The 24,331-nt window shown below is 46.3% G+C and overlaps 1 protein-coding gene across 2 annotated transcripts in view; it reads left to right on the plus strand.

Annotated features, from left to right (window-relative positions):
• Positions 1–24,331, plus strand: part of PRKCB (protein kinase C beta) — a 179,891-nt gene that overhangs the window by 76,453 nt on the left and 79,107 nt on the right. For both annotated transcript variants that reach the window (XM_080981702.1, XM_080981701.1), the window contains exons 4-5: positions 12,051–12,162; positions 16,091–16,219. In XM_080981702.1, coding sequence (XP_080837828.1) covers positions 12,051–12,162; positions 16,091–16,219 — 241 coding nt within the window. The remainder of the gene's footprint in view (positions 1–12,050; positions 12,163–16,090; positions 16,220–24,331) is intronic.

Raw genomic sequence — 24,331 nt, forward strand, 5'->3', positions numbered from 1 at the left:
ATGGTTTTATGTTGAAAACGTGTGGTGCAATATTGGGGGCATGTTTTTATTTTCTTGAAGAAACCTTGAGGCTAAATTACTAAATTCCTCACCTGGACCTGTTGCCTTGTGGACGCTTTGCAAGCCTGTAGCTCTTTGGAAGCTTAGTGGCTTAGACAGGCTGTCACTTCCATTATGCCACCTGGCAGGGCTCAGACCTTTTGAGAAACGCTTTCCCTAATTCGGCACATCAAAGTCACTCCATCAACGTCCTTTTGAGAGAGAAGAGAGAAGGAAAGAACAGCCCTGGAGGCTGCCCTCCCCAGCAGCTAAAGGTTGGCTTCGGACGGGGAGGAGGAGGAGGGACCCAGGTGACACTTCAGTGCCAGGGGAAGCCCTGGGATCCCCACAGGTCAGACTAGTGGCCATGAAACCTGACCAGGAAAATATCTGTGTGTGTGTGTGTGAGAGAGAGAGTGTTAGAAACTCAGATATATAAGCTGGGTGCCAAATGGCTCCTTAAAGTAAGGTTACAGTCCCCAAAACAGAATGCCCAGTTGCCATTTTGGGGCCAGACGGCTTGAAAGTTGAATCTTTGATATCTTAAGGATGTAAAATCACTTTTTGAAATTGTAATACAGAAAATTTAATAAAAATTATAAAAAAGAGAGAGTCATACTTTTCAATACGTCTTTTTGGTTCCTAAATTTCATTCTGATTGTGCAGATAAAATACGATGCATTCAATCTTCTCGGTAGGGAGGTTACGTTAAGTAATAGGTTTGAACACTGAATGTGGGGGCTTCCTGTTTCCGGTACGCCAGGAATGGAGTCTCCACCAACCCTGCAGGAGAGAGAGACAGAGATAATCAGATAATGATGGGGGAATTTCATCATCTGCACTCCTCTTCAGTTGGAAGAGGAACCAGGCTCTCATCTGCAGTTGGCCTGGTGGTCTGGCACTTGCTTCCCCATGGAATGCAAGGGGAGGCTAAAGCACTGGGTACATGGAGCACTCCGACTGCCGCGTTCCTGGAAGCACAGCTTATCCTGTTAATTGAACTTTAATTGGAGTAAACTACAGGCGTGTGCCAGAGACGATGTGTGCCAGGGACGCGGGTGGTGCTGTGGGTTAAACCACAGAGCCTAGGACTTGCCGATCAGAAGGTCGGTGGTTCAAATCCCCACGACGGGGTGAGCTCCCATTGCTCGGTCCCTGCTCCTGCCAACCTAGCAGTTCGAAAGCACGTCAAAGTGCAAGTAGATAAATAGGTTCCGCTCCGACGGGAAGTTAAATGGCTTTCCCGTGCTCTGCTCTGGTTTGCCAGAAGCGGCTTAGTCATGCTGGCCACATGACCCGGAAGCTGTACGCCAGCTCCCTTGGCCAATAAAGATAGATGAGCGCCGCAACCCCAGAGTCGGCCATGACTGAACCTAATTGTCAGGGGTCCCTTTACCTTTACAGGCATGTGCCAGAGACGATGAGATAAGAAACTGCAAAAACAACCCAGCTACAAGGATGTGAAAGGTTTGGATTGAGAGTGGATTTCATTTGGTAGAAGAGACGAAAGGGGGAGGGGAGCCCACAGTTTGCTTACTTAAGATTTTTTTCTACATTTATGATAAGGCAACCCCACCCCCCACCCAGGAATGCAAGTTTTATTTTAAAAATACCTGCACAAGTGAGGATGGAGGAAATTGGAATATAATATGGAATTTAACAAAACTAGTGGAACTGCATGTATAAGAGAAAGGAACTAAGAGGGAAAGGGGTAAGAAATGCTATGCTTTGAAAATATACTGCAAAATCCTTCCTGACCTCCATTATCCACAGAAGAATGTGTTTGAGATAAGGATAAATGGCCATAAATCAGTGGCAGGGAGGGAAGGAGTCTTACCAGCTACGAGAATAGAAGTTTTTGGATTAACTATCTGCAGTCTGGATTCAGACCGTTCTTCCTAGGCTGGAAAAATCATGGAAACCAAATCACGGGACGAAGTGATGCAGTGACTTTTGGAAACTGTGAGATAACAGCTTCTCCTGAGACATGATGGGAACCATCAACGGTTGCAGGAATAAAGGATGCAACACTATATATGGATGGGAAAACATCATGGGAAAAATTGTCACAGGAAGGAAAGAATAAGAATTACAGCTAAAGTTCCTCGCTGGAAACTTTATAAATTCCCTATTATACCAACATGAGTTGAAATCACAAGATTGCTGCTGTTATATAAGGGATTATTATAACTGAATGGAATGTAATGGAAATTATTAACATTTCAGAATGCAGAAAAAAATGTAGGAGAATGAACTCTAGCATGTGAGGGGGCCAGTTTAGTTAAATTGTATAATTCGTCATTTGAATAATTGGCATTAATAATTGTATTAATTGGATACAATTGGTGTTGTTATAATGAGGCTGTTATTAGAATGATATTGGAAAATCAATATATTTTACAAAAACCCACACTGAATGTGTGAGCTTATGTCTAAAGTCAATGGAAAGAACAAACACTATTAGATGTATTGCTGGATGTTCAGTGGTTATTGTTGTTACTGTATTTGTTTAAAAACCAATGAAAAATTGTTTTTTAAAAATATAATGCAATGGATAGAATTCTACAGGATGTATTGCTAGTGTGTGAAAACAGTCAAGTTCCAAGGACGCAGCTCCAAATGGTGGAGAGGTATCTTCACTTGGGTGCAAGTGGCCAATAACCAGGTGCAAAATGTGCCTGGTGAATTTTGAACGTGTGTGTGTGTGTGTGTGTGTGTGTGTACAATGGTTGCTGTGACATTGTTCTGGGAAAAGCTTTAATTCACTGAAGCCTGCGTTAGGCAGAGGGTGGGACAGGAACGTCAGAGGCTGAGCTTCAAAGCACATTCAGCACTTGAACTGCAGAGTGAGAACATCAGAAAAGCCTGCTAGATCAGGCCAATGTCCCATCTAGTCTGGCATCCTGTTCTCACAGCGCCTGACCAGATACCCCAAAGGGAAACCGACAAGCAGGACCCGGGCACAAGCATCACTGCCCCCAGCAATGGAGGCAGAGCTGAGCCATCATGGCTAGTAGCCATCTATAGCCTTTTTGTCCATGAAAAAGGATGGCAACTGGAGCAGGGCCTCTTTAAAAGGATCTCAAGGTCTGTGATGATTTGGTTGGGGAAAGGTGATTTTACGGGTTCCTTAGTCCCCTGCCCCCGAGTTGGGCTCAAGAAGTGCACCTGAAAAAGTACTGGAGTGACATGATCGAAATGCCCAGTCCCGGTTAGCCATTTTGGACACCTGTTTTGGACAAACAGAAGCTTCTGTGAGAGCCAGTGTGGTGTAGTGGTTAAGAGCAGTAGACTTGTAATCTGGGGAACCGGGTTCGCATCTCCGCTCCTCCACGTGCAGCTGCTGGGTGACCTTGGGCTAGTCACACTTCTCTGAAATCTCTCAGCCCCATTCACCTCACAGAGTGTTTGTTATGGGGGAGGAAGGGAAAGGAGAAGGTTAGCCGCTTTGAGACTCCTTCAGGTAGTGATAAAGCAGGATATCAAATCCAAACTCTTCCTCCTCCTCCTCCTCCTCCTCCTCCTCCTCCTCTTCTTCTTCTTCTTCTTCTTCTTCTTCTTCTTCTTCTTGGTCATTTTCATGAGGCTGTCCCATGAAGCATGCATTGCAGTCGCCTAAACAGAATGGATGAATCTGCCAGTTTTGGCTGCCCTCACTTTCTCATTTTCCCAATCTTCAGTTCACAATTCACAATTATTTCTGCATCAGTTTGCAAACTTTTTAACAAACTGAAATGCATGAAAATGTCAATGTATTTATGTATGCATGTATCTTAATAGGCACATCTTTGCAGGGGATTTCCTTATAATGCATTCTTGTGTGTTATTTTTGTTAATATATATTTTACTAGTTTAATTTGGGCACCCTTTCCCCCATCATACATGCTTTTTGATGCCCCTTTTAATTGTTTGGTTGGAAAACTGCATTGCAAAAGTCAAGAGAAGTGGGTTAAAAATAAATAAATTGTGTTTTTGGCCATGGATTGGTTGGGGAAGTGGGAGCTGCTATTCAAAATGCAAATGGAATAACTTGCTCCCCATCTCTCACCTCTTGAAATAACAATTGTGCACTCTCTAAAAATGATAGGGTTACTGAAATCAGAACAATCTGCAAATCTAATTTATGTGGCAAAGGCTTTGGGTGGGGGGAGGAGTCTTTTTTGGTCGCGGAGAGAATTGATGTCAGGCTTTTTGAAATACTCCTCAGCTCAGCTGCAATATTTTCTGTGGCTTCCACTGCTGACAGTTTCTCTCTTGGGCTAAATATGTTGTCAACTTCATTTTCTGTTTTTGTTGCAGGATGGATTATTATGGGAAGCGGGTTGCTCCGAAATGGGCATGTGGGCAGTTTGTTGTTTCCAAAGGGGATATAATATTTTGTTTTACTGCTTTCCGTGCGACGGGGACATGCTGTAATGTGAATGTTACCAGCACGTCTCGTTTTTAATCCCATTAAGAATTGCTCTGCATTAATTGGCTTCCTGCTTTGATATTCAACAATGCAGCCGCAATGGCTACTAGTAGGCCTCAAACAGATGGTGCAACTCTGCTTTCCGTAAGCACACAACATGTGCTCCAGAATGCTATGCTGGTGGGTGCATGCTTCTGGGTGCCTTCTAGACCAGAGGGAGCCTGTTTCGTGGCTGCTGGTTCCAAGAAGCTACTTTGATTAATTTTGTGCCCAAACCTACACTGCCCATTTTAGAGCAGTGGCCCTATAAAGCTGGTCACCAGCTGTGAGCTTTCCTTGCCAACACAGCTTGCCAAGGCCAGCTATGAAAGCCTGAATAGGAGGCACATATTGTCTGAAGCCAGCAGGGGCTTAGAGGCCACGGAGCCTGTCCGTTGTTCCAGGCGTTGCTTCTGAGCACTCTGAATTTTTAAGGGAGCACTTTTCATGCCAGGTGTCTAACCCCTAACATGGGCTTTGGCTATTTCAGGAGTGAGGATAAGCCTGGCATTGTTTTTCATTGTTTGCACAAATTCTAAATCATTTTCTGCTGTTGGCACAGCCCAGTCCCCTGACCAGTGACATACCTTCCAACATTTCGGCAATGGAAATAGGGACGTCCTATTCCATCATCGGGATGTGGGTGGCGCTGTGGGTTAAACCACAGAGCCTAGGACTTGCCGATCAGAAGGTTGGCGGTTCGAATCCCCACAACGGGGTGAGCTCCCGTTGCTCGGTCTCTGCTCCTGCCAACCTAGCAGTTCAAAAGCACGTCACAGTGCAAGTAGTTAAATAGTGCCCGGAATGCCTTATGCAAATGAGCAGATCTGCATACATTTGCATTGTCTTGCTTCCAGCATGCACATCCCCCCTCGTCATATGCTGGGGGAAGTGGGCCCACACATCTCAGCCGCTCCCGTGGGTCTTGCACACTCCCTTCTGTCTTCCTTTTTATTCCTGCCTCCCTTGTCAGTCTCCGGTTGGCACTCTGTCAGTCAAGGGACTCTCAAATAGCAAATGCGTTCCTTAAATAGTCCCTTGGAAGAATGATCATATTAAAAGCACTTCCGCACACTCACTCCCCACCCCCCACCCCCAGTAGAGAAAGAATCATGTGGAATTGAGCTTCTTAATTTGAGACAGCCATCGCACATGAATTGAGTTACCTGTCTTTCTCTGTGGCAGCTCAGAATGCTGGGCATCATTTGAAAGACAGCGGAACAGTGAGGCAAAAGAAGTTTAAAAAGTGATGTGTGGCATGGAGAAAGTGGAAAGAGGAAAGTTTTTCTCCCTCTGTCTTAACACCAGAACCCACGGCCATCCAATGACGCTGAATGTTGGATGATTCAGAATAGGTTTATACACACACACACACACACACACACACACACACACACACCCTTCTTCAGGCAGTGTTAAACTGGGAAACTCACTCCCATAAGAAGCAGTGATAGCTACCAATTTGTGTGACATTAAAGGAGAATTATACAAATTCATGGAGGATGAGGCTATCAACAGCTACTAGCCGTGATAGCTATGCTTTGCCTCTGTGGTCAGAGGCAGCGATGCTTCTGAATGCCACTTGCTGGAAACTGCAGGAGGGGAGCGGGCTCCTGTGCTCGGGTCCTACTTACTGATTTCCCACAGGCATCTGCTTGTCTCCTGTGGGAGTCAAGTGGCTGAAGTTAGCCCTGCAGGCCACAGTTTCCCCACCCCTCTCCTGGGAGAGGACAGCTACCTTCTGACTGAGCCCAACCACCTCCATCGCTTAGACTCCTACATGTCTTGACTGTAGGGCTTGGGGGACCTTAAAGGGGATGTGCTGTGAGAATGGAAGCAGCAAATGCTGCTGTACCTCCTGGGCCAATGGGGTGCCTGGAGTCATGGGCGTAGCCAGGATTTTTGTTGGGGGGGCAGGACTTTTGTTAGGGGGGACAGAATTGACCAGATGGGTCAGTTAGTTAAGTATTTGTATTGTTTAACTTGATCTAGGGGGGAGGCAGCTGCCCCCCTGCCCGTCCCTTGGCGACCCCCATGCCTGCAGTGCACACTTGCCGTTTGCTACAGCGGATCTAGAGTCAGCGGCGGAGCATATGCCCGCGCTGCCCAGGGTGGGCACGCTCCTGAAGGGGGCGTGGCACGGAGGGTGTCCTCCCAGGTGTGGGATAGCTGCTTGGGTGCCCTGCAGCCGGGGGCAGAGTGAGCTGCCCATGGTGGACATTCTGCATGCCACCTGTCTGCTACTCCCAAGCCTCCCCCAAGCTGTCAAAACAAAGGGGGAAGGGGGGAATGTCACCGGCAAAGCGGCGCAGCTCCTCCGCTTACCCCGACAGCTCAGGGTAGGCTTGGGAGTCACGGGTGGGAGCCACACCAAAGACACCCCCCTAAGTGAGGGCACCTGGGGCAGATCAAACCCCAACCAGGATGTGCCAGCTTTCTTGGGAAAGAGCCCGTCCATCTCCAGATCAACCTCTCCCAAGCTGGTGCCCTCCAGCTGTTCTGAACCGCACCTTCCACCAGCCCTGGGGTCGTTGGTTTGTGGCTGAGAGGAGCTGCAGCCCCCCAAAGCCCTGGAGAGCACCAGGCTGAGTGGGGAGGCTGACTGAGAGGCTGCATAGATGGGAATCTCGATCTCGTGGTCGATGAACGAGGGGTGGTGTGCCATCTTAAGGAGCCTCTCCTTCCCCTCCCCTTGTCCCTTGCTGCCAAGGAGATAAATAACTCAGTGTCGCAACAGACATGAAAAGCCGTGATGGGAAGCATCAGGGCAAATCAGGCCAAATGAAAGCGAGTGCCAGCCAGCCTCAAGGGAGTTGTTGTGGAGGGGAGGGGGGTGGGAAGACCACGAGAGAGAGACAGGGGGAGCAGATTGCTTTTGAGCGAAACTGGGTTCAGAAAACAAGGGAAGAGGGAGTCCACCTGCCTGCATCCTGTTACAGTGGTACCTCGGGTTAAGTACTTAATTCGTTCCGGAGGTCCGTTCTTAACCTGAAACTGTTCTTAACCTGAAGACCACTTTAGCTAATGGGGCCTCCCGCTGTCGCTGGAGCACGATTTCTGTTCTCATCCTGAAGCAAAGTTCTTAACCTGAAGTGCTATTTCTGGGTTAGCGGAGTCTGTAACCTGAAGCATCCTCTCCCCACACCTGCCCACTCCCAATCCTACCTGGGCAAGTGGGAACTGCAGGGAAGCAGTACAGAGAAGCAGTAGCTGCAGACCTTATGCTTCTTCTGTGAGGTGTCATAGAATAGTAGAATTGGAAGGGACCCCAAGGGTCCTCTAGTCCATCCCCCTGCAATGCAGAAATCTCAGGTTGAGAATCTCTGGCAGGTGGCCATTCAATCTCTGCTTGAAAACCTCCAGTGAAGGAGAGCCCACCATCTTGAAAGGGAGTCCATTCCACTGTCAAACACCTCTTGCCATCAGAAAGTTCTTCCTAAGGTTTCTTCAGAATCTCCTTTCTTTCTGCTATTCCTTCATTGCAGGGGGTTGGACTAGATGGTTCTTTGTGTCCCTTCCAACTCTATATTTCTATGATTATCTGATTCTAGGCTATGAAGGGCTACATCAGTGGTTCCCCCAAGTATTGACCTACGACCTTTTCACCAAACTCAGGTTCGAGTATAAGCACATCACTTGCCTTAAAAAAGAATACTATCTCCCTTAGAAGCGGAGATTTCTCTAAGTATGTTCTGACTTAATGAATGCGCTTTTTGTATCTGAAGGTTTGCTGAAGACAGGTTAATTGTTGTTAACCCCCATTTTCTCAGGCGTCTCATTACCCAGCTGCTAGCTCAGTCGTTAAAAGGAGCATCTTCCGAGCATTTATGAATCTGAAAGAGGTTTGCTTTGGGGTGAAGCCTCTGAGTTTTCCGATGCAATTAACTTTCATCGCTGCCCGTGCCCGATACGCTGCACTTAAGCAGGTTGAATTAAGTGAAGTTCCATTAGTCCCTATCTCCCTAATGTCGCTCATTAGCGGGGAGAGAGCGCAGCGCATTACACTGATTAATGCAGGAGAAGAAAGAGGTTGAAAAGCAAGGAGGACCCCGCAGAGTGGACTCCGTTCAACTCATGGACATCCAATGAAGCGGAATGTTGGAAGATTTGGGAGAGATAAGTCCTCATTCACACAGTGCAGAGTTAAACTATGGAACTCACTGCCACAAGAGCAGCATTGCTTACCAACCCAGATGGCTTTAAAAGGGGATTAGAGAAGGCCATTGAGGGCTACTAGCTAAGATGCCTCTGCTCTGCCTTCACAATCAGAGGCAGTAATGCTCCTGAATACCAGTTACTGGAAACCACAGGAGGGGAGAGGGCTCCTGTGCTCAGGTCCCGCTTGCTGGCTTCCCACAGGCATTTGGGTAGCCAATGTGAGAACAGGGTGCTGGACTAGGATGAGTGATTGGCCTGATCTTCTTGTGTCCTTCTGTTCTTAGTTTAGAACTTGACATCTTTCCGCAGGGCCTGCAAGACAGAGCTGTTCTGCCTGGCCTTTGGTTTGGACTCAGTCTGACCCTTATGTTTCCCTCTCCTTATGGTTTTGATCTATGGGTTATTATTAAAATGAGACTGCATTTTAAATTGTATTTTTAACCTGTATTTTACATTGTGTTTTTTCCCCCTCCCCTATTATGTTTTTATTGTAATTTTACTGGTGTTAGCCGCCCTGAGCCCAGCTCTAGCCAGGGAGGGCGGGGTATAAATAAAAATTTATTATTATTATTATTATTATTATTATTATTATTATTATTATTATCGGTGCCTTGCTTCACATCCCTCCTCCCTTCTCACTTTTTTCATGAAGTCTTTATTATTGTTGTTGAATTTGTATCCTGTCCTCCTTTCAAGGAGCCTCAGGGATGTCTGCAAGGTTTGCTAATTCCCCCTGCCTGCCCTGCATTTTATCCTCAAAACAACTTTGTATGTTCAGTTTGGTTGAGAGATAGCGGCTATTCCAATATGAGCTTCCTGGCTGGGCAGCCAGCCCAAATGGTCCGCTAGATGGGAATTTGAATGGACACATGCACGCGTGCACACACACACACACACACACACACGGAAGCCCATTGCCTGAGGCATCTGTCACCAGCCTGTTGCCTTCCAGATGTTTTGGACCACAATTCACAGCAGCATCTGACCACAGCAGCCAGGGCTGATGGGGTGCCATCCTGTAGAAAAATGAGTTAATGGAGCCCAGCTTCACACCAGACATTTAAAGCACTAAAATCCCACTATACACAGTTGTGGTTTCCCCCAAAGGACTCTGGGAGCTGTAGTTTGTAAAGGGTGCTTGTTAGGAGACCCCTAGTTCCCTCCCAGAGCTTCAGTTCACAGAGTGGTTTAATAATCAATCCCTCTTTGCAAGGAACTCTGGAAATTGTAGTTATGAGAACTCTGTTGTGGTCTGACACATTTGGAGAGCAATGGGGGGTGGGCGGTGCTAGCAGTGATTCCTGCATTGTCGGGGGTTGGACTAATAATAATAATAATAATAATAATAATAATAATAATTTATTTATACCCCTCCCATTTGGCTGGGTTTCCCCAGCCACTCTGGGCAGCTTCCAACCGAATATTAAAAACAATACAGTGTCAGACATTAAAAACTTCCCTAAACAGGGCTGTCTTCAGTTGTCTTTTAAGAGTAAAATAGTTGTTTATTGCCTTGACATCTGCTGGGAGGGCTTTCCACAGGGCAGGAGCCACTACCGAGAAGGCCCTCTGCCTTGTTCCCTGTAACCTTACTTCTCACAGCGAGGGAACCGCCAGAAGGCCCTCGGAGCTGGACCTCAGTGTCTGGGCTGGATGATGGGGATGGAGACGCTCCTTCAGGTATACAGGATTGAGGCCGTTTAGATCAGCCTTGGCATTCCTCCCAACACTATATTTCTATGATTCTATGAAAAGGCATTTTAGAAGATCTTCTCCAGGTCTGGATTTGAGTTTTATTGCCTGGAGCTCTTGCCTGGTGTTATGCAACTGTGGGATGCCATATTGCCTATTAGGCTCAGTTTTCCATTTGTAAAAAAACAAAAAAGGGCGGAGGATATATTGCAGAGGTTTGTGCATTGATTTGGCACCGTTCATTCATTGGGACGGTCTTTGATGTGCTGACAAAGTCGCTAATGGGCTAATATTCCTCCTTGTTTGTTTGGAAGTGAATATTGGCATGGTTCTGAATTCAGATCCCCTGCTAAAGCATCTCTTGGTGGCCTTGATCATTTTGCTCTGTAATCAATTTAGCCTACCTCGCAGGGTGATTGTGAGGGAGCGGGGGAAATAAAATAGCCCCAAGCTCCTGCGAAGAAATCTGGCATCTGCAAAAATGTGCCTCACATTATTGAAGATAGATTAGGCTTTATTTATTTCATAAATTCATAAACTTGATTGCAGGAAACCTCAAAGCAGTTTACAAAAGAATAGCACAGTAAGATGATTAGTAAAACCAACAATAGACTGAAAAAGTATCAGCCATCTAAATATCTAGGCAGTCTTGTCTAAACAAAAATGTGGGCAGCGAAGGCACCTGCCTGGTGTCAACAGGCAGGGAGTTCCAAAGGGTAGGTACAGAACAGATTTCATGTGGCACTTTCAGCAGTGCCAGTTCCACAGATGCAAACCGTCGAGAGGGTATATTGTCAGGCTTCGGGGAATCAGATACCTCCCACAGTGGCAGCCAAGAAGCAGAGAAATGATAAAAGTTCTCACCAAGGACTGTATTTTTTCGTGTATAAGTCTATATTTTCCCCTAAATTTTTGAAGTTTAAAATAAGGGGTTGTCTTATACATGGATAGTGCATAGTGCATTTTCTTAATTTTGAGTCCCAAAAATAGGGGGCGTCTTATACACGGGGGAGTCTTATACACAGAAAAATATGGCAATTTATTCAATATTCAGCAATTTATTCAATTTATTCAATATTCAGAGAGACGAAGGAGTGCAGTATCCCCTAGATCAGGCACGTCCAACTCCCAAGAGACTGCAATCTACTCCCACTATAAAAATTCTGGAAGTGATCTACCAATGAAGGGGGGGCAAGGGGTGAAGCCAAAGTTGTTGAACTTTTTTGGGGGGGATAATAGCGTTAATCCAAGTAACACCCCCCATCTCTCCTATTCTACGCCACACCTGCATCGGCTAATCTGAGCTTTCTGCCTCTGAGCTTTATGTTCTACTACTTTCAATGCTCGCCTGGTCCTGGGAGAGGCGGGGGGTCCAGGAATGCTTTCCAGGACACTGAGTCTGTCAGCTGTCTCTCCCCTGGTGCTTCTTCTTCTTCTTCCCACTGTTCCTCTTTCAATATTTCCCAGCTTCTCCCCTCTGCAGCCTCTGAACCATGACCTTCTGCAAACCACTGTTCTAAATCTATACTGTCCTCCTGTTCTCAGGAAGGTTCAGGAGAAGGGGTGGGGCGGCCCCTACCATTCCTCCTCAGTCCAGCCCCTGACACATATAAATGTAATACTCTTGATGCATATCAGTGACTTGCATTTATGGGCAAAGCCCAGCACTTAACCAATCGTTCCTTTCTTCTGTCTTGTCTCTTTTCTCCAGGACCCACGGAGCAAACACAAGTTCAAAATCCACACATACTCCAGCCCCACCTTCTGCGACCACTGTGGATCCTTGTTGTATGGACTCATCCACCAGGGGATGAAATGTGACAGTAAGTCCTGTTGCACTGAGAGATATATGACCCAATCGCAGCATCTGGAGTCTGATTCACAATTTTCTTTGTGGATGCAGCAAAGTCCTTATGATCCCACTTTATCACTCCAGAGTATTGTGGATTAACTGTGTTGCTTGGGTGGGGAGAGTGGGGATTTAATGCACCCGGTGCTAGACTTGGCTGGTTTTATCATCCTAGTGAAGGAAACCGTTGTTTTTTTCCAAAAAAGAAACTTGAAGCGATTTACAAAAAAACGAACATTTAAAAATGAGTATAAAGACAGGATAAAACAGCCTAAAATACACAAATAAATATATATATACCAACCCAACCCTCCAGACTACACCACTAAAATTCAATTGGGGAAGGGTCATAGCCTAGTGGTTAGAGCATCTGCTTTGCATGCAGAAGGTCCCAGGTTCAATCCCCAGCATCTACTGGTGGGCTGGTGGGGAACCCAGTCTGAAATGCTGGAGAGCTGCTGCTGTAGTCAACCTTTGTATACCTACCACCCACTAATGCGGTTCATGATGGTAACATTTCCTTACCGCCCACCAGTGCTCGATGGAAGGAGGATTCAGCTTGTGCTGTAGAACCCCCTACCGCCCACCTAGAATCCTGAAACACCCACTAGTGGGTGGTAGGGATCAGGTTGACAACCCCTGGTGTAGACAGTGCTGAACTAGAAGGACCAATGGTCTGGTTTGGTATAAGGCAGTTTCATATGTTCCTAAAATTAAGATCCCAAAGGCCAGGGTGAAAAGACCGGTTTTGCCTGGCACCTAAAAACAGCCAGTGATGCTGCCAGGCATGCCTCCATGGCAGGGCAGAGAGCATCCCATAAATGAGGGGCCACTACTGAAAAGGCTTTTTCTCATGTTGCCACCCTCAGCACACAAAGAAGGGCCTCCGATGAAGAGCACAGGGTCCATGTTGGGAGAGGCACTCTTGAGCTATTGGGGAGCCCCATAAGGTTCAATCCCCAATGACATCTCCAGGCCAGAAAGGGAGAGAGCCCTGTCCGAAACCTTGGAGAGTCACTGCTAGCCAGTGTGAACAATATTGAGCTAGATGGACTAAAGTCTGGCTCTGTATATGGCAGATTTTGGTGCCATATTAAAATCAGTCCATAATTCTGAACCATGAGGACTGGAATCTTGCTTTATTTTTAAGAGAAAAGCTATAGCTCTATGGTAGAACATCTGCTGTGCATGCAGAAGGTCCCAGGTTTAATCCCCAATGGTATCTCTAGGTAGGGCTGCGAGAGCTCCCACCTGAAACCCTGGAGCGACTGCTGCCAGTCAGTGTAGACAATACTGAGCTAGATTGCTATGCCTTTTATGGAGTCAGGACCATTGGCCCATCTAGCTTAGCATGCCAACGAGGCACCTTCTAGATGTTATAGACTACAACTCCCATCAGACCCCTCCAGCATGTCCTGCAGATAGGGATGGTGGGAGTTGTTTTCTGTAGCATCTGCAGGCACTACTTGGCTACTGGCTCTCTACATCCCCCAACAGTGTCCCTCCAGAATTTTAAACCATTTTGAACCTGGGATCTTCTGAATGCAAAGCAGATGCTCTAACCCAGGGGTCAGCAAACTTTTTCAGCAGGGGGCCGGTCCACTGTCCCTCAGACCTTGTGGGGGGCTGGACTATATTTTGGAAAAAAAATATGAATGAATTCCTATGCCCCACAAATAACCCATAGATGCATTTTAAATAAAAGGACACATTCTACTCATGTAAAAACATGGTATTCCTGGACCATCCGCAGGCTGGATTTAGAAGGCGATTGGGCCAGATCCGGCCCCTGAGTCTTAGTTTGTCTACCCATGCTCTAACCACTAGGCTATGGCCTTCCTGCTACCTCTTGCTACCCCCAGACAGTGACAGAAGCAGGAGTCGGTCTGCTTGCTTTCTCTCTAGGACGCAGCTGCTACCCTCCTCCCCTGCTGGATCAATAAATCTCATATGTTGACCTTTTCCTTTCAATGCTACCACACCCTTTGATTAAGGCTACAAGTCTCCTTGTTTGTGCAGAGCTGGTGTGGTCAGATCCACCAGCAGAGGCTTTGCTGTGTTTACAAAGGAAATCTGAGTGAAGCCTCAGTTGCAAGAAGTGGAACAGGCAGCTGTGAAGATGTTGCAGCCTCATGGTTGCTGGTGTTTGTTTGTATAGCACCATCCAAGGACACAGGAGAAAACACAAGAAAAAGGAGACATGTCCTTGTCTTGAGCCCCTTGCAATTCAGAATTCAAGAGCGGAGGAGACAACTGAAGGAGGGAGGGAGGAGTACGGAAGGAAGGAAGGAAGGAAGGAAGGAAGGAAGGAAGGAAGGAAGGAAGGAAGGAAGGAAGGAGAGAGAGAGAATTAAAAAGGGATGCAGCAATTCAGGCGGAGGTGGTGGCAAGCTCACATCAGTGATGGTGCTCAGCTGAATTTAAGGATAATTGAACATCTGAGGAACAAGGAGATCCAGGATTCATAGAATCATAGAATTGTAGAGTTGCAAAGGACCCTCAGGGGTCCGGTAGTCCAACCCCCTGCCTCAGTTACAGGGAGGGAATAGGGAAGGAAGGGTTCCAGTGCTGCCTCTCCAACAATACAATTGGGGTACAAGAAATGTGGCATACAGGAGATCCAGTTCCCAACACAGCTACAGAGCCAGTGTGGTGTCGTGGTTAGAGTGCCAGACTAGGACTTGGAAGACCAGGGTGCAAATCCCTACTCAGCCCATGAAGCTCACTGGGTGTGACCTTGGGCCAGTCACTGCCTCACTAGCCTACCTTGCAAGGTTGTTGTGGGGATTAAATGAGATGGGGAGAACCATGGACACCATGGGGGGGGGGGAAGGTGGAGTATAAATGCAAGCAATAAATAAGAATAAGCAGAAAGAACAGCAGAATCTATTGCCCTGGTTTGCCCTTCCCAGATTCATCTGAGTTGCCCTTTGAGCTTTCACTCTGCAACAAGGAACACTCAAAAAAAGTGACTTTTTCGTACAAAGTAAGAGCTGGACTTTTCAGAGGGGGGTGGAAGGCTCTCATGGGGGTGGAAGAAATGCTGTTCCCTCTCAGGATGGAATTGCTGTTGGGTGGGTGGGGGGGGGATCACATGGATTGGGCATAGGAAGACCTCTAATGGTCACTGTGTGAATTACAACCATCCTCTTAAATGGTTTATTTATTGAATTTTTATTCCACCTTTTTTAACTATCCATGGCTTTTTTAGAGTGGGTGAGATGCTTTAATGCATTCTACCTCCTGGTTTTAATGTTTGCATGTTTCTGTTTTGGGTAAGTTATTTTGTAAGTCGCTTAGAGTTGCCATGGCAAAAAATGGCGGCTAATGAATCTACTTAATGATAATAATACTGCAGAGTAGCTCTCTGGGACCACCGCAATGGAGATGGTGGAAGGAGAGATCTTAGAGGAGTTGATGGATGTAACTGAGGTGGGACAGGAACTCATCAGGTCTCAAGCCCACAATCCTCTAGGTGTCTGATGGCATGTAGGGGTTTTTAGATGGTCAGACTAGGGCCTGGGGGAGACTAGGATTCAAATCCCCACTTGGCCATGAGGCTCACTGGGTGACCCTGGGCCAGTCTCTGCCTGTCAACCTACCTCACAGGTTTCTTGTGGGGACTAAATGAAGAGGGGGAGAGCCATGTGTGCCCCCTTTAGCTCCTTGGAGAAAAAAAGTGGGATATTAATGCAACCAAAGAACAAATAAATAAATAATTTTTTTCAGGCGGAAGGCAGGGGAGAATCTAGTACGTGTTCAGAAATAAACAGCAGCAGAAACCTATGTGGCGTCCCATTAAAGGAGGTGGAATGCATGATATCCTGATGGCAGGCAAAGCACAATGTCTTGATCCCCATTCTGGGACCTGAACTCTCTCCTTCCGATTCTCTCTCCACCAGCCTGCATGATGAACGTCCACAAACGCTGCGTGATGAACGTACCAAGTCTCTGTGGCACGGACCACACTGAGCGCCGGGGCAGGATACACATCACGGCGGAAATTGAAAATGAGGTCCTCACCGTCGTAGGTGAGTCTGGGATTGGGTGGTTTGTTTTGTGTTTCCTTGAGGGAAAGTTCAGGGGCAAAAACATCTTGCCTCCCTCTTTGCCTTCCAAAGAGCTCTCAAAAACTATCATGGAACTGTTTGTGTGTACACCCTTGTGCAAATTAATTTAAACCAACAATGTAGTTTATTGTACAAAATTCACATATAGATGTACAAAACTCACATATATGTACATTAGTTACGGATATGACCTCCGCTATTTTTAAGCAGCATTTGAACACGGTTTGGCATGAAGTCTACTAGTTTCGAACAGTCACTGTTGATTGTCGGATTCCTATAACACACTTGAATCAGTGCCTGAATGAGCTTCTCCATAGTCGCACAGTCTACAGCATGGAGGCGACTTTTGCATATAGCCTACAAATTCTCAGTGGGATTTACATCCGGGGAATTCCCTGGCCAATCAAGTACCTGTATTTGCTACTCTGTCACGAATTTCTTCTCCATTTTCGATGTGTGACAGGGAGCTAGGTACAGCTGCAATATCACAGTACCGCCAGGATACCTCTTTTCCAGATCTGGAATAACGCTCTTTTGTAGAACCTCAATATATTGTGGCAAGCGCATCATTCCTTCTATTGGCTGCAGGCTTCCAACACCATAATGACAAGAAGCCCCAGGTTGGGGGTTGGTGTGCGTTTTTTAAATTTCATTTTATAATGTATCTAAAACAGGTAGAACAATTTTAGCAGCAGCTGAAAATTGAAATGATAAAATTAAAATTAAACTATAAAATAGGCATGTAGGATGAGTACAGTTGTGCATGTGTTAAAATAACAAAAGTCCAAGTAAAAAAATATCAGCTCTATCAGATTATCAAGTCTGGTTTTAGATTTGCCTTAGATTTGACAAGGGTTTTTCTTGAAAATGATGGTTCCGCTGTATATGTAATAAAGGAATTCTACAGGTGGTGCTGTGGGTTAAACCACAGAGCCTAGGGCTTGCCAATCAGAAGGTTGGCGGTTCAAATCCCTGTGACGGGGTGAGCTCCCACTGCTCGGTCCCTGCTCCTGCCAACCTAGCAGTTCAAAAGCACCTCAAAGTGCAAGTAGATAAATAGGTACCGCTCCGGCGGGAAGGTAAACGGCGTTTCTGTGCGCTGCTCTGGTTCGCCAGAAGCGGCTTAGTCATGCTGGCCACTTGACCCGGAAGCTGTACACCGGCTCCCTTGGCCAATAAAGCGAGATGAGCGCCGCAACCCCAGAGTTGGCCACGACTGGACCTAATGGTCAGGGGTCCCTTTACCTTTACCTTACATCATATAAAGTGTTTGGAGGTTAGTGTTGCATGCCACCCCAGATCTCTGACTGGTGCAAGATGCTGGGAGTTTCAAGTGCTTACCCTGGGTTCCACCAGAGTATTTTTATTAATACTCAGGTGGCACTGTGGTCTAAACCACTGAGCCTCTTGAGCTTGCTGGTTGCAACGTTGGCACTACGAATCCACGTGATGGGGTGAGCTCCCATTGCTCTGTCCCAGCTCCTGCAACCTAGCAGTTTGAAAGCACACCAGCATGAGTAGATGAATAGGTACTGCTGTGGCTGCAGGTAAACTGTGTCTCCATGTGTTCTGGCACTCATCACAGTGTCCTGTTGCACCAGAAGTGGTTTAGTCATGCTGGCCACATGACCCAGAAAGCTGTCTGTGGACACGCTGGCTCTCTTGGCCTGAAAGTGGAGATGAGCGTTGCACCCCATAGTCAAATTTGACTGGAATTAACCATCCAAGAGTCCTTTACCTTTACCTTTTATTAATAATAACCATTGGATTTATAGCATGCCCTTCCTCCCCAAGAGGTCAGGGCAGCAAACAAATGTACTATTTAAAAGCAGAATTAGAAACATTATTCCACCCATTGACCTCAAGGTTGCCAGGAACAGTCTTCTTCAGCCACCACCAAATGTGTGGGTAAGCAGGAATGTTTTTGAATTCCTTTTGAAAGCTAATCATGATGGAGACAGGCACACCTCCCTAGGGGAAGGCATTCCACAACTGGGGAGCCACCACTGAAAAGGCCCTGTCATGGGTCAGCACCAGCCAGAGAATCCCCTATGGAAGCACCACCACCAAGGGCTCAGCTGCTGATCACAGGGTTCGAGACGGTTGGTACAGGGGTAGATGCTCTTTTAGGGGTTTGGGCTGCAAGCCATTTAGGGCTTTATATGGTAGCACTAACACCTTAGAAGTGTGTGTTCCATGTATATGAACATAAAAAGAGCCTGCTGGATCAGGCAGTGACCCATCCTGCCCAGCATCCTGTTCTCACAATGGCGAACCAGATGGCTGTGGGAAACCCGCAAGTAGGATTCTATCTCAAGAGTATTCTCCCCTCCTGCAGCTTCCAGCTTCTCTTTCTGAGCAGGGGATACATTTAACCACTTCATGCCTCTTCAAGCAGGAGAATAAGGGTGTTTTATTGCTCCAAGTCTTCCCCACCTCCCAGCAGCTGCTAATTCCTCCCAGCTGCATGAGCTACTCTCTGTGATCTCTGGGGTTTTGGTGTCCTGAAATGACCTTAGCATGTTTCAGATGTTTTGTCTTAGACAAATACTGTGGACTACCTCTCCTCATTCACCCAGACCAAACACTGTTCTTCAGAGCTTTGGGTCTGTGGCATGCAGTGCACAGAGGAAAAGTATTTTAGGACTACTGCACAGAGGAATTCAGTGTGAGGTGCTGTTGCTTCTTGAAGTGAGGAGCTAATTCCCACCCTCCTGTTTCTCACCATTTCACACCTGTTCTCAGTGGGAATTAGTGAGAGAGCACCCTGAGGAATCTGAATCACATTTCCCTCAAATATAAATCTGTATGTGGTTTACATTTTTTAAAAGAACCTAAACGCTGATATACAGTGGTACCTCGGGTTAAGTACTTAATTCGTTCCGGAGGTCCGTTCTTAACCTGAAACTGTTCTTAACCTGAAGCACCACTTTAGCTAATGGGGCCTCCTGCTGCCACTGCGCCACTGGAGCATGATTTCTGTTGTCATCCTGAAGCAAAGTTCTTAATCTGAGGTACTATTTCTGGGTTAGCGGAGTCTGTAACCTGAAGCGTATGTAACCCGAGGTACCACTGTACCATAATGATGCTTAGTACCTAAAAAAGTACTATCACTACAAACATAACCAGTGGTGTCAAGGTTCAGGGGGTCAAATAACCATTAAGATTTCTGCAGTGTGGCCCCTGTTTCCTAGAGCTGCCCAGTCAGCATGAAAAGGGAGCTTTTTAGCCAATGAGAAGTCTTCTCACCCTTTGTGCCCGTTGGAGCCAATCGGAGTGAAAGGAAGTGAGTCATCCACTGAGGATGGGCTCCTAGGGTCACTCTGGAGAAGGTGTGCAGGAAGAACACCAAGGAGGAGTTGTTTTGTATGCTCCAAAGCTAAGCATCTAGGAGCACCAAAAAGATTAGGAGATTCAGCTTCAAGAGAATGGGGTGAAAGTTCTGTTTGCTACGAAGGAAAACACAACTTGAAGTGTCTCTGAAATTTGTTATTGGAGCATTCCAAATAATTTGCCTGTGGATGTGCACAGAAAATGTGGAGAGTTGCACTGATCTTTGCAGGTCATCCCTAATTATTATTATTGTATAATTATAACATTATTGCGTCATCTCAGAGTATTGCATCATCTTAGAAAGGTCATGGCTGTGACTGTGCTTCTGAACATAACACTAGTAATCAAGGACTGACAACTCATTTGACATGCATCAAAATTTAAATGAGCATGAAACTCACCAGTGGGTCAAGAAAAAATAACCCAATCATTACACGTCCCAAAGTAGCTCCAAAGTTGAAATTAGTACCTAGCAATTCTCCCCTGTCAAAAAAGATAACAAGAAGCCCTCTTATGCCTCAACCGCCAGCAAGTCCTCTCAAGAGTTCTTCTTCTGGATGAAGGCTCCCTTATGACATCTCTCAGAGCTGGAGGGGGGGGCCAAGGCAGGTAAAAGCAGGCCACTCCCTGACGAACTGCATCATGATGGCAACACTGAATATTCTACACTTTAATTTCTTTGGAGGGTGAGAACTATTTGTTTTAGCAAAGTAGAAACTTAACATTTCAGTTGTCCAAACATCCACTTGTCCATTGCCAATCATGTTTTGTTCCATTACTTCTCCCTGGTCCTGAGTGCTGCTTTGGCACCGTTTTTTAATTTTACTTATTTTACTTCTACTTCTTCCTCCTTCTTAGATGAGGCATGGAGAAGAATTTCATTTGGTCCCTATTTTTAGGCACACAATTTGCACCTCCCAGACTAATACACAGATTGGAGCATAATTATCCTTCAGATTTTGCAATATAGATTTTTGTGATACCAAAATGCTTTGAAATGTGTGTTTTAGGTTAATAGATGTTTATACATGCATACATTGAGATACACATGGTAAAATGCATACTTAGGTACCTACACAATACACTTATGAATAAATGCCTATGACTCTGAGGTGGGTGGGTCCATCCCTCAATACCACCCACAAAAGGTCCATGCTGTGATGGAGTGCTGGCACAGTCATAATTTGCTGTGCAATGAGCTCCCAGAGGGCGGGCGAGTGCATTGTGAGTCAGGAAACAAATATTTTTACAAGGAATGTTTAACAGTCATTGAAAGGGGGAGTTTTGGCTCATCTCTGAGGGGGGCAAACATGATAAACAAAAGCTGCAAAGCATGTTTCTGAGGTAGTAGTGCTGTACCCAAGCCAAGGGAGGAGTCATGAATTGCTGAGTCAAGGAAAAGCAGGCTGGCTGGCTCATCTTGAATCATCTCCAAGAAATGGCAGTTCTAAGTCTGGCAATTGCTGAATTATACAGCAATTGCTGCTGTTCCTTTTTTCAGTGCATCTGAAATTCCAGCATGTAATTTCATAGATCTGTAGAGTTAGAAGGGATCTCAAGGGTGACATCTAGTCCAACCCCCTGCAATGCAGGAATTGCAGCTGAAGACTCCTGGACAGGTGGCCATCCAACCATGGCTTAAAAACCTCAAATGAAGGTGATCCACCACCTTCCAAGGTAGTCAATCAGCTCTTACCTTCAGGAAGTCCCTCAGTTTACCACAAATGCATCCACCCACAGACCTCATTTTTTAATGAAATAAAAAAGGAGGTGCCATAAGTTAGAGCATCTGCCTTCATGCATCATCGTCATCATCATAATACATATATAAAAACATTGTAGTTGTTGTTTAGTCGTTTAGTCGTCTCCAACTCTTTGTGACCCCATGGACCAGAGCACGCTAGGCACTCCTGTCCTCCACTGCCTCCCGCAGTTTGGTCAAACTCATGCTGGTAGCTTCGAGAACGCTGTCCAACCATCTCGTCCTCTGTCGTCCCCTTCTCCTTGTGCCCTCCATCTTTCCCAACACCAGGGTCTTTTCCAGGGAGTCCTCTCTTCTCATGAGGTGGCCAAAGTATTGGAGCCTCAGCTTCAGGATCTGTCCTTCTAGTGAGCACTCAGGGCTGATTTCCTTCAGAATGGATAGGTTTGATCTTCTAGCAGTCCATGGGACTCTCAAGAGTCTCCTCCAGCACCATAATTCAAAAGCATCAATTCTTCAGCTATCAGCCTTCTTTATGGTCCAGCTCTCACTTCCACACATCATATAAAAACATAGTACAACATTAAACATTAATGCCTTCCCAAGTTCAAGCTCCCATGTCTCCAGGTAAGGCTGAATGTAAATCCTGGAGAGCCACTGTCAGTCATTATAGACAGTACTGAGCTACAGATGGAACAATGACTGTGTGAGGCTCCTTCTTGTGTTTAGTCCTCCATATTGTGGAGTTGATTGGGAAGTGTGGGTTTATTTCACACGAATAGTACTGTCTTTCCAGAGCAGCCTTTCTCAGCTTGCTGCCTTCTAGATATTTTTGATTTACAACTTCATGCTGGCTGGGACTGATGGAAGCTGTAGTCCATAACGTCTGGAGGGCACCAGGTTGGGGAAGGGCTCTTCTCAAGCGTTCCCTCTGGTCTTTTGGAATTTTGTTTTCCAGGAAAACACGAGGTTGCCTTCTGCAGAACGAAGCCTCTCTCTGGGAGGCACAGATGTATCTAGAGTGCTCTCTTGTGGCATCGGAAGCAAAGAGCATGTGTAAAACCAGGAAATCCAAAGGCCTTTGTTCAAAAGGACAGAAATCATGTCTCATCTATGGTGAATCTTCAGAGGGATTTGTGGGTTAGTCATGTGGCCAGTCTGGATGCCCAGATCAAGGGCGTTTCTCAGCCTAGCCCTAGAACTGGAAGCCAGCCCAATAAATCTGTGATACCCACCCTTGGCAGTAGAAATTGAGACGGTCTGAATACCAGTTACTGGAAAGTGCAGGAGGGGAGAGTACTGATGTGCTCAGGTCCTGCTAGTGGGATTCCCTCTGGGGCTTCTGGTTGGCCACTGTGAGAACAGAATGCTGGACTAGTTGACCCGTTGACCCGATCCACCAGTCTCTTCTTAGGTTCTTATGGTCTTGCATTTGAGTCCTGCTTGTGGGTCTCCCACAGGCATGTGGCTTGCCACTGTGAGAACAGGATGTACAGTGGTACCTCTGGATGCGAACAGGATCTGTTCCGGAGCCCCGTTCACATCATGAGTAGAACACAACCCGAGTCTGTGCGTGTGCAGGTTGTGATTCACCACTTCTGTGCATGTTCGTGATGTCATTTTGAGCAGCTGTGCATGCGCGAGCGGCAAAACCCAGAAGTAACGCGGTGAATCGCAGAGCGTAACCTGAAAACACTCAACCTGAAGCATATTTAACCCAAGGTATGACTGTACTGAGTTACCATCCCATTAATGCAAGGATTTATGTTTGTGCAACAGGACTTTCCCCTGACTCCTTCCCCCATGCACCCCCTAAAACTGTTCTAGGGGGTTCCCCCAATCCTCTAGAGCAGATTTGGGGAGGGCAAGGAATGTGCAGGGCGGGGTGGGGAGTCCCATTGCACAAGTGGAAATCCTTGCACTGATGGGGAATGGTTACTTAGTGCTGTTTTGGATATGAATCAGTATTGGGATTCAAATTGCAATGCAATAAAATACAATATAACAAATAAGAGAAGCAGTGAAGATACAGTTAAAGCATCTAGCACAGTGCAGTACAATTGCTACAATTTAAAAATCATTAAGTGGTCCAGTCAGAGCCTCAGCAATTTTCGCCTGTGGGAGGGAAAGTTTGGGACTTGCAGGTATAGCATGGTATCTAAGACACTCCTAACTGACAGAGATCTGAATATGATTTACAATCATGTTTTAAAACAAGAAAATTCAATATAAGCTTGGAACCAAAATTATAAGTCAAGCCGTATCAATGCATCAGATGAATATCCATCAGCTACAGCTGGCTCACAGGCAGAGCATCTGCATGGCATGCCTCAGGTCCCAGGTTCAATCCCTGACAGTTCCAGGAAGGGCTGGGAGAGACCCCCTAGCTGAAAGTCCGGAAAGCTGCTGCCAGTCAGTGCAGACAGTACTGAGCTAAATGGATCACTGGTCTCGCTCAGTGTAAGGCTGATTTTATTATTACTAATGACACTATTGATCACAAATAATTTCTCCCCACCAAAGGTCTGGGTGAAGAGCTAAGTTTTTAATGGGCACCGAACCCAATTAAGGTAGGCAGCAGACGTATGTCTGAAGGCAGGGAGTTCCATAAATGAGGAGAGACCACAGTGTAGATTATACCCCATTTGATCTAAGTCACACCCACCTGTCCATCAGCTGATGTCGCTCCGATGGGCAGGAGACATCAGCTGATGGTCAGAGGGTGGGGGTCAATTCTATCTTAGCTGCATGTGCCAGTTCCCCACAGGAAACTGGTGCACTCAGTCAACGCAGCCTGTTTTAACACACCCACACCCGTATCATCTGATGAGCAGGGGTGAAATTCTGTCCAATTTGGCAGGAGTTAGTGCAACCCCCTTCCTGAATCAGGTAACCAACACTAAAAAAAATCCATTTCCAATACAAACACCTTCCATCCTGCAGGATTCATAGACTCATAGAATTGTAGCATTGGATGGGGCCCCAAGAGTCATCTAGTTCAACCCCTTGCGATGCAGGAATTACAACTAAAGAATTGG

Source organism: Podarcis pityusensis (assembly GCF_964106645.2).
Source record: "Podarcis pityusensis genome assembly, chromosome: 14".
NCBI lineage: Eukaryota > Metazoa > Chordata > Lepidosauria > Squamata > Lacertidae > Podarcis > Podarcis pityusensis.